At 40.1% G+C, this 14,690-nt stretch overlaps 1 protein-coding gene across 2 annotated transcripts in view; it reads left to right on the forward strand.

Annotated features, from left to right (window-relative positions):
* The window catches only part of TBC1D9 (TBC1 domain family member 9), a 53,797-nt gene extending 40,690 nt beyond the window's left edge, over nt 1–13,107 (forward strand). Inside the window, exons 14-21 of one of the 2 annotated variants that reach the window (XM_064651576.1) lie at nt 1,070–1,168; nt 1,290–1,358; nt 2,724–2,964; nt 7,312–7,377; nt 8,637–8,723; nt 9,616–9,690; nt 9,829–9,929; nt 10,876–13,107. In XM_064651576.1, the coding sequence (XP_064507646.1) occupies nt 1,070–1,168; nt 1,290–1,358; nt 2,724–2,964; nt 7,312–7,377; nt 8,637–8,723; nt 9,616–9,690; nt 9,829–9,929; nt 10,876–11,589 (1,452 nt within the window). In that variant the 3' untranslated portion in view covers nt 11,590–13,107. The remainder of the gene's footprint in view (nt 1–1,069; nt 1,169–1,289; nt 1,359–2,723; nt 2,965–7,311; nt 7,378–8,636; nt 8,724–9,615; nt 9,691–9,828; nt 9,930–10,875) is intronic. The other variant, XM_064651577.1, reaches the window with a different exon arrangement.
* The last annotated feature ends 1,583 nt before the right edge of the window (nt 13,108–14,690 follow it).

A 14,690-nucleotide genomic window follows, 5' to 3' on the forward strand; every position in this document is an offset into this window, starting at 1 on the left:
TCTGATTGCTGGAATAGATCTGGTCTCAGAGCCAAAATACCTGTCTTTTCAAGGTTTTGTGACGTCTGTGATGCTTGATATTCATAAATGTTTATCTAGATTCCATTTTTGCCAAAAGAGTTCTTTATTTGCAAAATACTCAAGGTAAATTAAGCAGCTTTTTATTCCCGAGGTACATGATAAAGATTAACATCTTTATAGGTAAATGCAGCTTTGGCATTAATTTGATCATACAAGAAGGTGACAGCAAATTATGACCTGCTTGTGTAGATGCACTTGCACTAGAAATATAAATCCATCTTGCCACCCCTTTATAGTTTTACATGTGGTGTACTTGATGTCTGGCATTATTGTTCCTGCTGATCATCTGTGCCTTTTTAAGTATGTTACAAGTGTTTTTTGAGTGGCAAAAACTTCTGCTTATAATACTTCTACAAAAATGAATCTTGGAGATTCTCTGCTTATGAAAATATGGAATATTATTCCTAATAGGTTTTCCCCTAGGATGCTTCTGTACTGTATTCAGGAGCTCCCTGACACTGTTATGTGCATTGTAAAAGAAACTTCTGAAAATAAGACTTGGGTACTTAAAAGAATCTTTTCCTGATGGAAGTTGCATTCTTGATACTTGGTTTCAGATCCTGAGAATGTAAGGACTGCTATACTGTCTCAGCCAGTAGAGATCAAGTTAGTTGAAATATCCTCTCTTCTGTCATGATTATGAGACATTCCAGGACATGCTGAAATAAAACCCTGCAGGTGGAGTAATGAAACAATCTATTCATAGAGTTTTGCCAGGCAACAAGTTTCTAATTACTGAGGTTACAGTTTGAATTGTGAGAATTTGAAATTTAATAAAGGCCTTTTCAAATGAAAATCAGTTATTGGGAAAAATAAAATCTTCATAAAGTCTTCATAACTTTGTAATGTGTTAAAAAAAATGCCTTAACAGCAGTTCCATTTGTGGTATATCACATAATCCAATTAATTTCTGAAATACATTAAAGGCAAGCTAAATATTCTGAATATTAATACACAGACTATCCTGTACTACTTTTTCTCTTTTAAGAAATTTGGCAGTATCCGAGCGGATTTAATTGAACAGATGAGATTCAAACAAAGGCTAAAAGTCATCCAAACCCTTGAAGATACTACAAAGCGCAACGTGGTAAGTACTGAAATAATCTTCTTTGCAAATATTAAGGCCAGTCAGTTTCTGAAATTCAGATTAGTTTTTTCAATGAAACATGGATTTCAAGTCCATAACTGTTAATGTTATGTTTCAAAAGGTACGAACTATTGTGACAGAGACTTCTTTTACTATCGATGAACTGGAGGAACTGTATGCTCTTTTCAAGGTAAAGCTAAGTGAAGATAAGATCATATACCTTCAGGAAATGTAAACGTTTATTTTTGTTGTGGGACAGTGTCTTTTCTAAAGACCAGTCAAGTCTGTGAGTTACTGTTGGGGTATCTTGATACAAACGTGAATTAACTGCTACATTATTGATTTTAAAAAACCAACCAAGCAAAAACATGCAACAAAAAACCAACAAGAACAACAAAAGCTGTTTTTAAAACATCAAGAGGTGAATAATTCACTATGGAGAAGTAATATGAATGAATAATTTGACCATGGAAAAAAATGCCTGCACTGATGAAAACAAAAAGTGAATAGATAGAGGCTTTTGATCAGTCTTTAGAAACCTAACCTGTGTCTCTCTCTGCCTGACCTAAGTTGTGGAATTTAGCAGAGAAATACCTTTGTTTTATTGTCTGAGACAGCTAATACTTGTCACAATAGCTGATTTTTGCCATTGTTAATGCTTTAATATGTTACATGGGAATTTAGTGTTACAAAGTGATGTGTCCTTGTAAGTTGATTGAACAGCAATGCTGTTAGATCCGAATATTCAAAGGTGAGAAGTTAAATGCTTTAACTTCACCTTCATGCACAGTGTTTTAAGATGCCTTCGTCCTCTGTTTTGTTATGAGATTTTTTTTTTTATTTATATATATATACCATGAAGAATTTATTTACTTTTAATTTCCCATCTGTAAATGACAAGTCTGGTGACTGTCCAAATCCCTCAGTACCTTCTTTCAGTCTTCCATGGAATCAGTGAGACCGAGTCAGACAGTCCTGGTTGATCACTGGGCAGTGCTTGTATCTTTTTCTCTAAGCTTCTGAATTGTTTTTAAATAGGTGCTGCCAAAATCAGAACCTTCAATGAGTTCAGTAGAATAGTACATTATTAAGTATTTTTGAGAATCTAGAGTTCAACAAAAAATATTTCAAATAAACAGCTATTTTCATATGATTAGAGATTAAATAAAGATTTCATAGGACTCCCCTTTCTGACTTGACTGTGTAATGAGAGTGAACAGGGTGACTAAGCACAACAAACCTGTGTATATGTGGAAGTCACAGCTGCTTACTGCTCTGCTCAAAATGGGAATTTCATGTTTCATCTGCTTAGGAGGCAGAACAAGTTTTGATTTGCCTTCTTTTTTTTATTTAATAGAGAGATGTCTTTTTATTCTGGTTAGAGGAGAAACCTGTTCCAGAAGCGGAAGGGCTAGGAAAATTCAAATACATCTGTTATCTTACACTGTTTTAAGAATGTGTGTGTGTACAAGTTCGGGAGGTTTTTTTTATCACTGCTAATGATGAATTGTTCACAGAGGTGCTGACAGTCTCATGGTATTTACCCTCTGTTCAGGCAGAACATCTGACCAGCTGCTACTGGGGAGGAAACAGCAATGCCACTGAGCGGCACGATCCCAGCCTGCCTTACCTGGAGCAGTACCGCATTGACTTCGAGCAGTTCAAGGGCATGTTCGCTCTCCTCTTTCCCTGGGCGTGTGGAACTCACTCGGATACCCTGGCTGCCCGCTTGTTCAGGCTGCTCGATGAAAATGGAGACCTGCTCATCAACTTCCGGGAGTTCGTCTCTGGGCTAAGTAAGGAGGGTTCACGGCACCTCCAAAATAGTGGGACCAAAATGGTTTGTTCTGAAGGGTATCCTGTCCTTCACAAACACAGATTTTATATTAGCTATCAGATAATGCTAATTTGCATAAGTTACTTTTCTGTTGAGTTCATGTTCTCATGCCTGTGACGGTGGTTCCTACTGGGGTTTAGGCTGGTCTCAGTAGCTGCATCTGCATTAGCCAGTGGTGTATCACACTGGGTGAAGGACAACACCTGAACTGCACATCCATTAGGATCTGAAGATTTCCCTCACTACTAACTCTCAGTGCAGAAATGGACCCCAATTTGTGTGCTTAATGGTGTTATTACTCCTAATCAGAGTATTTCCTTTGGAAAAGCCTTTTGTATGTTCTTGTGTAGTGTTCCTTTCTCAGTGACACTGCATTTCGTTGTATGTTCCTTAAGCTTTCCCTGAAAGATGGGAATTTTTACCATTTGTTAGTGCTTCTGGAAAGAGGAGAGAGGCAGCATTTGTTCCCTTAGTTGTTCATGGAGAAGATTCTTGAGAAATTTGTGTGCATATGTAAGGGGCAGGGAAAGGATAGAGTGAGGATGCTAGTTTTGCCCCTGAATAGAAGTCCTTCTCTTTAGAAGTCTGCTGAGGTGGCACATAGGTGTGTTCCTGCATGAGGGGAAGATAACACACCCCACAGTATTTGCAGTGGGAGGTACTACCTGTATTCCTTCTGAAATCAGCAAGCAAGGCTGCAGACTGAGAGCGGGATGGGTCACCTGAAAAGGAGAAAGTGGAGGTGCAGGTCAGAGAAGGAGGCTGAGTGTTGGTTGTGAAGGTTATGGCCCATGCAGGTCTTGAGGAAACCAGATTTCAGGACATGAAAGTCAGTATCACCACACAGGGAATGTGCAAGCCTTAGGAATAACATGAGGAAGCAAAGATGAGGCAGGAGCTGGCCAGTCTTTTTTTAAATATAGCAGGAATTGTTCCCTGTAAGTGATCAACATCTCACCATCTGTCATGTATTTCATGGCAACCTGGCATTTCCTTCAGCTTTACATTTTGATCCTTTTTTGAGAGAGAAAAGGTTTCCCAATCTGGCTTTTAGCAACTCTTTGTAAGACTATGCTTAAGTGTTAGGGCTCCAAATACAGCCTTGCATTGAAACCTCTGTGCAGCGATGGTAACACCTGCTCTCTTGCAGGTACAAAATAGGTATGTGACAGTAAAGCTGGTTGCACACCTCCCCTTCACACCACCCAAAAACTCCAGTGATGCAGCAATTTGTATTTGAGGGACTGTCTGCCAGGTAACACTCAATGGCCTTTTGATGACCCATGAATTAACTATTCCTACTGTTAACAGAGTGCTGTTAATAGCAATAAACCAGTTTTTGACTAAGACAGCATTTTTTGGAACCAATAATGAGTAATAAGAACAGCGGCCAGTGTTGACCGCTGTGAACAGAAATTAATATAAAATGCACAAATGTGGCTATAAACCAACATGACTGAATTAAAATCTTGAATGAGTGAAATAATCAAAACTGCTTGTTCTGCAAACCCACATTTTTTCAGAAACTAAGCCCAGTGTGGTGTAGCTTGAAAACTTCTTTTTCTAAAAAAAAGTCAACCCTGCTGACCCCTTTTGTTTAAGGAGCACATGAATGGTAGAAAGGGCAACACAGTCAACAGAAACAACACTGGATCTCTTTGAGCATATTTCACCATGCCCCGGGACTTTTAATAATTCCACAAACATCAGCTGCCTCAGTCTGCCTCACCAACCCAATATGCTTTGGCTAGGAAAGTATCTTATATGACAAGTATGTTTTGTTGGAGCAAGATGCATCTGCTCAGCAGATGCCTGTGTCACCTTTTCCTTGTGGCTGTCCTGGCAAGCATGGGCAGAGGATGGGCATTCTGGAGGTGACCTGTGGGCACTGCCCTCTCGCTTCTTGCTGAGTCCAAACAGCAGAATTGAACTCTGGCCCTGATTACTCAAGTCTGTCTTTTCTAAAGGAAGTGTCCTTATCCAAGTACTTTCTAGGTATGGCCCATTTTGGAGGCTGCTTGTTGTCATCTGAAGCAGCCATGGCACCAGAAGCATTTCTGTTTCACACCTCTCTCTTTCAATAGTGTTATTCTATGTAACCATAAGGATTTGTTCCTTCAAAACCTCTCATTGATGCCACTGGCTTCTTCTAGGAGCTGCGTGAAGAGGAGGTATCAAAGGGTGGTGCTGTGATCTCATGGCCCTTTCTTCTGTGTCAGTCTGAAATCCTTGGGATATGAGAGTGCTGTAGCTGCAACTGGGAATCTCTATTTCCTTTTCACTGTCCCTGCAGCAAATAGCTCAAAGACTTCCTGCTTCAGGTGCCTCTAAGGCCTCAGCTGAGCAAAGATGGAACTACCTGGCATATTCTTCTGTACATTTACTCTGTGTTATGTTACTGCAAGTTCAACTAAAGGAGTGATCTTGATTAATTTGCCTAAGGAGTTGTGCTGCTCAAAAGGGGTTATCAGCCTTGGTTATGAGCTGTTATTCACCTGCACCCCTGTACCACACTGAATTAGAGCATGACAGTTGTTGACTCTGCTTCCTAGTAAGCTGGAGAGATTTCTACCCAGACTCACAGTGGTCTCCTGCCTCCCATCATGTTTTTGCAATACTCTCTTTGCAGAACGTGCAGCCCTCCCACTTCTCCAGTGGCTGCTGCTGACTGCAGCACTCATCACAGCCTCCTGCAAAAGTCAGCACCATGAAAACTGTGTCTTGCAAGGAGTACCTGAGTGTATTTTTTTTTTCCTTTTTGAAAACACTTTTTCTTCAACCACAGATTGTGGAAGCATGTTCAGAAAGCAGAGTGTTAACCTCACCACTTCTCCAATGCTTTCAGGGAGCTGAATGCTGTACAAACACTCTGCACCTGTGGTCAAGGGAGGGGCAACTGCAGCCACCACTTTTGTGTTGCTGTGTTGTCCTCTGCTGGACCTGCTCCAGGAGCTCCATGTCTTTCATGTATGGAGGAGCCCACAACTGGACAGAGGACTCCAGGTGTGGCCTCAGTAGGACTGAGTGGAGGGGCAGGATCACTTCCTTCGACCTGCTGGCAATGCTCTCCGTAGTTTTGAGGGGAAAGAAAGGGCCTGACATTAGGAAGCACGCACAGATTCATCTCAGGTGAAAAGCAGTAGCAACTGAGCTTTTTCAGTTCTCATCTGGGGACAGAGAGAGGAACAAGCAGCCTACATGTGTCACCCTGTGCCCTGGTGACTGCTTCCCTAGCTGTTGCTGGAGGATGCAGAACTGCAGGCAATTCCATGCTTCGGTTATTTCAGGTTGCCTTTAGCAGTGGGGCACTTCACCTGGTGTCTGGGGGCATGAGCTAAGGCATGGTTTCAATACAAGGGAAAGCATTATCTGCACGGCATGGTGCACCAGAGAGGAACATAACAAGGTTTTGTGCTTAAAACACTAAGCTGAAAGCAAAATGGCTAATGTAGATGTGCTCAATCCTTTGGCCTAATGTCAGTATTTATTGTACCATTCAGCTTTACAAGAGACTGTGATTGGTAGGATTTGCCAAACCACACATTGTAGTTTGCACATAGCAGAGGCAAATTGACACAGTCATCTATAAAGTAAAATAAATCTCTGCATAACCTAATTATTGAAGGTTAATTCATTTGTTTATGAATAGCGTGTCACAACAAGTGAGATTTATTAAGAAGTCTGATTATCAGTTATTTCATTACTTTAAAATTAACTACTATCCGTTTAATTAATTGGAAGGAGGGGCTACAGTAGACCACTTGGATTTCATACAGCTAATTATGGTGTTAACCAGAAAGGAATAGGGATAAATCACTAGAAAGTGTTGCCTGAACATCAGTTTAGCCCATGGCTAAGCTATGATAAATGCTGTTTACTTGAATTTCTCTCTTTTTTCAGTAAATATCTTATTGCTCTGAGTCTTGTGATGTTTTTATTGGATCCTCAGATTAGAAAGTTTGAAGTCCACACAAAAAGTTCTTGTTAACTTTCAGCCGGAGGCCTTTCTGGGGTGGCAATGCCATGACCATAGCTTATTTTTGAGCACTATAAAATAGGCATTTAATGAAGGACCCAAGGTTGAAATACAAAATTCAGGGTAAATCGGTCTGTGTTCTCTTGCTATTTCTACTGCAGATTGTATAATCTTACATATCAAGTGACTGCCTTATGATTTTGGTCCGTAAAGGGACTACAGTGCTTCCCAGAGTAAATGTAGCAGCTTCTAAACCAAAATATTGCAGCAATAATAAATAAAATGGCATTGAATGCTGAGTATTAATGTACTGTATGTAATGCTGTTTAGGTGCAGCATGCCATGGAGATCTTACAGAGAAGCTGAAGCTACTGTATAAAATGCATGTTTTGCCTGGTAAGTAAATGATGTTAAAATAGCTGTTGTCTTGTTGAGAACAGGAATTTGGAGCAGAGTTGTTTATGACTAGCTTTCCCAATTAAAAATTAATTTGTTGGAACTATTGTAGCTGTTTATGCAGTAGTAAAATAAAGAGCTTCTACCATAACCAGACAGAGATTTGAAAAGTCTGAAAGCACCCACACAGCCCTCTATTGCTCAGGCCACACACAGGCCATTTATATGTGTCTTCTACCTGTTGATCTGGGGTTGGTGATATCCCCCATGCATAAATACAGTGTTCTTCAACCTTTGTTACCATAATAATGCACTTTATTTAATATCAAAGCTAGTTTGAAATGTTCCTGCATGCCCTGGTTCCTCGTTTCTGTCCCCAGGCTTTGTTCTTGGTTTCCCCTCTGGGCTGACACAAGTGTTTGCAGAGGGAAGCTCCAGATGGTTTCATAGATGTGTTTTCCAGGGAGCTGTACAAACTTGGACTCAGCTAAGTGAGAGAGGCAGATTAGGGTGGAGAGGGGACGAAAACATCTCAAAACAATTTTGCCTCTGAAGAAAATGATATCCTGGAACTGTATCCTCTCTGTCTTGTCACGCAAGTGCCGTAAAGAACCTATTGCTGTCCTCACTGAACCTGCAATTTTAAGTACGTTGCAACTGCTTGGGTGGTTTAAGTCTAGTGTCCATTTACATGCTCTGGTAGAGATGTCTAAAGGCTTTAGGAGGACATTCACCTTCATGTGCTTTGAGCATGAGTCCCTGATTGCTCCCAGCTGGCTTTGCTTGGAGGTAGGCATGACTGATTCATTAATTAAACAGGGGGAAAAAAAGCTTTAAATACTTTAAAAAAATATTGAACTATAACAGATCTCTTTTTAAAAATGCAGTTTCTGGTATTTGGGGACTGGTAAGCTCATAACAAATCATGACAGACTGTTTCCAGCTGGGAAGGAGTTGATACCCTGCTTAGGACACACTGAGCTACACAGAAGAAAGTAATGGAAGTAGACATGGGAAGATGGGTAAGCCAACCTCTGAAGGCAGGCAGCTCCTTTTTAGACAGTACTAGATATTGGGGAGAAGACAGTTCAGGTCCAGCTGTTCATTTCCTGTGAGCTGAAAAGAGATGATTCCTAGTCCATCCCATCCTCACACTTTTACTTCTAGAAACTGGCATTCTCCATGTATGAATGGAAATATCTTTTTGTTTTTGATTAAGGGTGGAATTGTTAATGAAATATATTTACTATATTCCTTAGATCCGTCCCCTGAGCAAGAAGAGCCAGACTCTGCTTTTGAAGCCACTCAGTACTTTTTTGAAGACATCACACCAGAGTGTACACACGGTAGGCATCTTTTGTCTTGGGCATGAAAAGATGAGGTAATGCATTTCAAACAACATATGCTACTTTTTAATTGGGTTAAACTTTGCAAGTGAAGTATTCCCTGTAAAAGGAAGTGTGAAGTATTTGTATATATTTTATATTCTTAGAGGTGCAGGCATGTTTACACCACAAGCCACCCTGGACTGTGCTTTGCAGAAGTACTTGCAGAATAATGTCATCAAGTGTGTTGTAATAGATGTAGTTTTGGGATAAGTCCAGCATATATGTGTTGATGGAGAATAAGAATAGATATATTAACTTTCACGATATGTTTGGATCAGAACTTAAAATATTCTGTGAAACTGAGACTAAAACATCAAAATGTAGTTCAGCAGTTTGAAATCTTTTTGTGCCCTGATGAGAGGCAGTGTCTTGTTGCTGTTGCCTTAAATGGCATTATCTTTCTTGAGATATTTGATGTGAAGTTTCTCTCTGATTCAAGGAAAATATTCTTCAGGTTACAAGGGGGAGGAAGGTTGTTTGAAAATATGGGTAGGAGTTTAATAGACTAGAAATGGCAATTTTAAGTCCTGAGAGACAAGAGAAAGTGCATTAATATAATCACCAAACATACATCATGCTAGAAGTTGTCTGTGTTGTGGTAACACAGGCTAATCATTGTACTACACAAACAAAATTTAAGATGGTTCAAGGCTTATTAGTGATATTATAAATTAAATGAAATATGTCAGCAGGTTTAAGAATAAGCAAAAATCATCATTTATTCCTATCATTTTTGCTCTCCATTTTCTGCAGTGTAAACATTTTCTTATTTTGCACTGTACACATGAAAACTATGTATGTATCTAAAACCACGCTGATCTCTCTCTCCCCCTGCCCCTCCACTTCCTAGTTGTTGGCCTAGACAGCAGGAACAAACAAGGAGTAGATGATGGGTTTGTTACAGTGAGTCTGAAAACAGACAAAGGTATGCATGGTGTCTCCATGTGAGTTACATCTTTCGTTTCTTGTAAAGATGCTCCTTTTGAACATGGAAAAAAAAGTATTAATTTAAGGTTTCTTCATTGACTTTTTCCTGCATATATGGGTAATTTGTTGCCAATAGGCAAGAAGAGCTCACAAGAGAATCGAAATTACCTGAGAATGTGGAGCCAGGAGAATAAATCCAAAGCCAAAAACGCAAAGGATTTGCCCAAGCTGAATCAGGTACTTCTGTTGACAGTTACTTATTTTTCATTAGCGTTAAACTTTCTTCACATATGTATAAATATTCAATTAACACTGAACAAAGGTTTTATTTTGAGGCAGATCATTTTTACCACAGAGCAGCAATCAGCTGATTACAGAAGTTAGTTGTTTTCAAAGTATTGTAACTGGCATTCAGCTCCCAAAACATCCCAAAAATGAGACACACACATATAGGAATGATAACATTAATTTGATCTCTAGACAAAGGGTGATGTGACATTGAATATCGCCAGCTAGCTAATAATGTCTGATACGCATAAACTGAAAGAAGCATTTTATGTTTTGTGATTTATACTGCCAGTTTCATTCCCCTCAGATCCACAGCTGCTAAGGAGGAGGAGACCCATTGGGATAGCTGTTCCCTCCAGAGCATGTAGGGAAGGTTTATTCCCTGTAGAACAATGATTCTTACTTTAGGTAGCCCTGAGCAAATCTTCTTCCTGTTTAATTCATGAGTTTTGAATTTCTAAAGACTTGCGTCCAACTAAGTTACCCCTGTCAGTTAAAGAGTGCTGCAGGTCTTATTTAATTTTTCATTACTTCTCATTGGTTTTAGCAGACCCCTAGTTATACTTAGCATCATTCCTACAAGAAAATCCACCAAAATGAATGCTGTGTCTCACTGCTCACCCTCTGTTGCCCCCCTGTGGCCGCAGAGAATTATATTTGTCATATGGTGGACGAAACATCCAATGGTTTATTCTAAATAGCTTTGAGACAGGCAACACATCTAACTGCCCAGTCACAGGAAATGCTTTCTAGACTGCACTCAAATTATTCCCAGTTTTAGTTTAATCACACAAACTGTTCTCATGCCTCAATTCCAGACTTTTAAAACTGATTTAGTAGACGTCAGCCTGATTTGTTTCCTGCTCTCATTAATGTTTCCTCCCTCCGTGTTCAGGGACAGTTCATTGAGCTGTGCAAGACGATGTACAACATGTTCAGCGAGGACCCCAACGAGCAGGACCTGTACCACGCCACCGCTGCTGTGACCAGCCTGCTTTTGGAGATCGGTGAAGTGGGCAAGCTCTTCAGCGTGCAGCCCGCCAACGAGGCGGACAGCAGCAGCAACAGCTGCAGCAAAGCTCTCCAGAGCGAGCTGTTTCAGAAGAAGGAGCATCAGCAGTACCCCCTGGAGCAGCACAAGCCGCTCCAAAGCAGCGAGGAGGAGGCCGTCTGCCCCGACAGCGCCCTGGGCATGCAGATGGAAGACATTAAGCTCGACGACTCTTCCCCCAGGGACAACGGGGCCTGTTCCTCCATGCTCATTTCCGATGATGACACGAAAGACGACAGCTCCATGTCCTCCTACTCGGTGCTGAGCGCGGGCTCGCACGAGGAGGAGAAGCTGCACTGCGAGGACATCGGCGAGGACACGGTTCTGGTGCGGAGCAACCACGGCACCGCTCTCCGCAGGAGCACGAGCATCGACAGGGACTGGGCCATCACCTTCGAGCAGTTTTTAGCCTCCCTTTTGACTGAGCCAGCGCTGGTGAGGTACTTTGACAAGCCTGTGTCCATGATGGCTAGGATTACCAATGCTAAAAACGTAAGGATGAGGGGCAGACCCATAACCTCGGCCAGTGACTATGAAATCTCTACTATGTCGGGATAAAAGGCAGTCGGGGTTTTTATTTTCTTTTTTTTTTTTCTTATTCTGTATTTATTAGTACCTGGCACAGGCCCTGGTATTTTCAGAACATGATTGTTTTCACTAATGTGAAAATGTTGGGGTGCAGACTTAACTATCTTGAAGTATAATCACTCTTTCTGTGGGAAATGTTACACAAATGCAAATTTTATTCAAAATACAGAAAAAAAAATAACGGTTGTCAGTGAAGTGTGTGTATTATTAATCTTGCTGTCAATATATAATGGTAAAGATAAGTTCTGAATTTCTAAATGTAACCTTAATGCCAATATTTATGTGCATTTTTTAAATAGACATATATAGAGATCTGGTTCTTGGGAAAAAAAAAATCAACAAAATGGGAAAAACCTAAAATTTAAAGGGATGCTGTCAACCTGAAAAGGACCTCAGGTGAAATTAAGTTCCAGGCAACATCCCTGAAGAATAATTTTATTTCATATAATTTTTTCAAAGAGGTTTCTAATGTATGCTTCAATTTTATTTTTTTGAATGTATGAAAGACCACTTCAGTGACACCTGCCTGGCTCCTAACTTCCTCTGCCTGAGACTGGTATGCTCAAGTAAAAGTGAGAAGTCCATCCCAAATCTAGCTGGCACACCAGGCAAATGTGGGTAAATGTGATGGTTTCTGCTCTGATGGAAAGCAAAGCCCTTTTGCCTTTCCCTGGGTTCAGCTTGGCAGAGAGAGCCCTTTCCCAGCTGCAGCCACCAAAGAAAGATTTCCAGCATGACCCTGCCCAGAGCTGTGTTCCTAACCAGTGGACTTGGAAGCTTTGCTGGTGTGCTCCAAAGACAGTATATGCAGGTCCCAGAACAGATTGGTAGAGTCTCTTTTTAAAATTTGAAATCTGTTTTTAAAAGTTTAAAAAAAAAAAATATATATCTACTTCTAAGGCTGATCTGCAGCAAATATAGCTTAGCTCTTAAAACTAACCATTACCACCAACCTATTATATTCTTGTTAGATTAAGAAAATGAAAGCCTGTATTGCATAAGTCTTTATTTACTACAGTGTAAAGTAGCAGTAATGAAAAAAAATCTGCAAGATAATGTAACTGAATGTTTAAGTCTTACTGAGAACACTGTCACTTTATATAAAATGAATAGTATCCTGTATTGACTTACTGAATAATATGTTCAAATGAAAACTGGAGCACCTGCACTTTGAATCCTTGCTTTTTTTATACAGAAATTCAGGATTTTTTTTTAAATTTTGTTAGCTGTTTTTTAATTGATATTTGTTCGGTTCAGGATCATGCCTACATGCCTAATCTTTATTTGCTGTTTTGAGAATATTTTCTGTAGAATACTGTTGATTTTTTTATACTCCTGTATAATATTGCATCCATGTAACTTGCAGATTTTTTTAGCACAAGCTATGTTTAATTCCTTTGTTTTAAAAGAATGCTTTTAAACTGTCAGATGAAGTGGTTTTTAACCACAAATAGGTAATGTGAACAAATAAAGTACACTCTGCACAGATTTGATTTTTAACTATTAAAAGTCATGCTAGAGGGAAAAGCAGGTGGTTGTGGTTTATTACACAGACAAATTCAAGTGTGTATACATGTAACAGTATGAAAAAGCACTATGGTCTGTGTATGAGACTATGTGGGTTAGTTTACATGTGTATCAAATAACGATATTCATTCAAATAATGACATTAATTTGAAGCCATAATTACCATTTTGAAGACTGTGGCTTTGTTTTAACTTAAGATGCCGAGGCCAGAGTGGGGTGCTTTATTGTAATGCCTGGCAGCTGAATAAGCTATAATGGAAGTCTTCAGCACTAAGAGTTAACATCCTTAAGTGGACTACTGACCTTTTTAGATTTGCAGATCCCTGAAGTATTTCTCTTTTAGGTGTCTGTTATGCTAAAGTGAATTTAAGCCTACCAGCAAGCTTCCACACACCCCTAGAGACACACAGACTACAGCTCAAAAACCTTTCTTTATCTCAGAAGGCCTTGTCAGCTTTGTCCCACACCCCACCCGCAGGGCAGGGGATGCAACGTACCATGAGAATTATTTTGCTGTTACGACTCCTGTTAACAAGAAGAGGCATCCACAAGTGGATGCCTGGTGTAACAAGAGCCATTTTACAAGGCAACTTCTTTCTGTTTTGCTCTAGTAGCCTTCCTTACCTTCATGATCATGTCAGCAAAGCTCCTAAGTGTGAGCCAGGTCATCTTTAAGACTGTCTTTGCTGTAGGGAGCAGCCAGGTGAGCTGATTTTCTCCAGGCTTCTCACCTGATCAGAACCACAGTAAACAGCCACCTGGCAGATGCCTACTTGATGACATCATCTGCTGTGACCTGTTCTTTAGTAGCTGCCTGGGAGCTGGTGAATGGAAAGCTACAGAAGAGTTCAACTGACCAGCATACAGTGATGTGAAACCTGTGAGAAAATGTGAGTATTTTGAAAGTCTAATCTGTATGTGCAGGTGTCCTACACAGAAAGTGAGTATGGTTTTTTACAAGTACCTGTGCCTTGTGCTTTCTGTGCTTGGAAAGCACAGTCTCTTTAACCTGTGAACTGTAGAGTTCAGTTGGGGCTGCTGTTTTATAGAGCTTTCTGTATTAAAAAAAACTCCAAAACCAAATGAAACCAGCCAGGCAAACAAACAAAACCATAAGGAAATATTCTCAAATTTTCTTCCAGTCTGTCTTTCAGCTTAGTCAGATGCTGATAACACATGGAAGTTCTGTGGCACTTATTTCCTTCATTGTAACATCTTACAGCTCTTGAATTCCAGGTATTAGAGCTGAGGGTTGTTTTTGAGACTTGTAAAGGTTTGTTTTTATACAGGTTGTGTTACGCAGACAGGAAGCTCATTATGTGATGTATTAAACTTAGCAAAAAATTAACATCAAATCTGTTGTAAAGAGAAAAACACTTTATGAGTTCTTAAACAGTGATGCTGGAGCTTCTTTTATAATAGATGTTGGGTGTTGTGTCATAAATTTAGATGGCAGAGGCTGGTGTGGTGTATATGGTGTGACATGTACGGAACTGTGACAGAGAAGGGAATAGCCTTAAAGCAGTTGGACAAGCAAAGAGACA

This window comes from Pseudopipra pipra, chromosome 4, assembly GCF_036250125.1.
Source record: "Pseudopipra pipra isolate bDixPip1 chromosome 4, bDixPip1.hap1, whole genome shotgun sequence".
Taxonomy (NCBI): domain Eukaryota; kingdom Metazoa; phylum Chordata; class Aves; order Passeriformes; family Pipridae; genus Pseudopipra; species Pseudopipra pipra.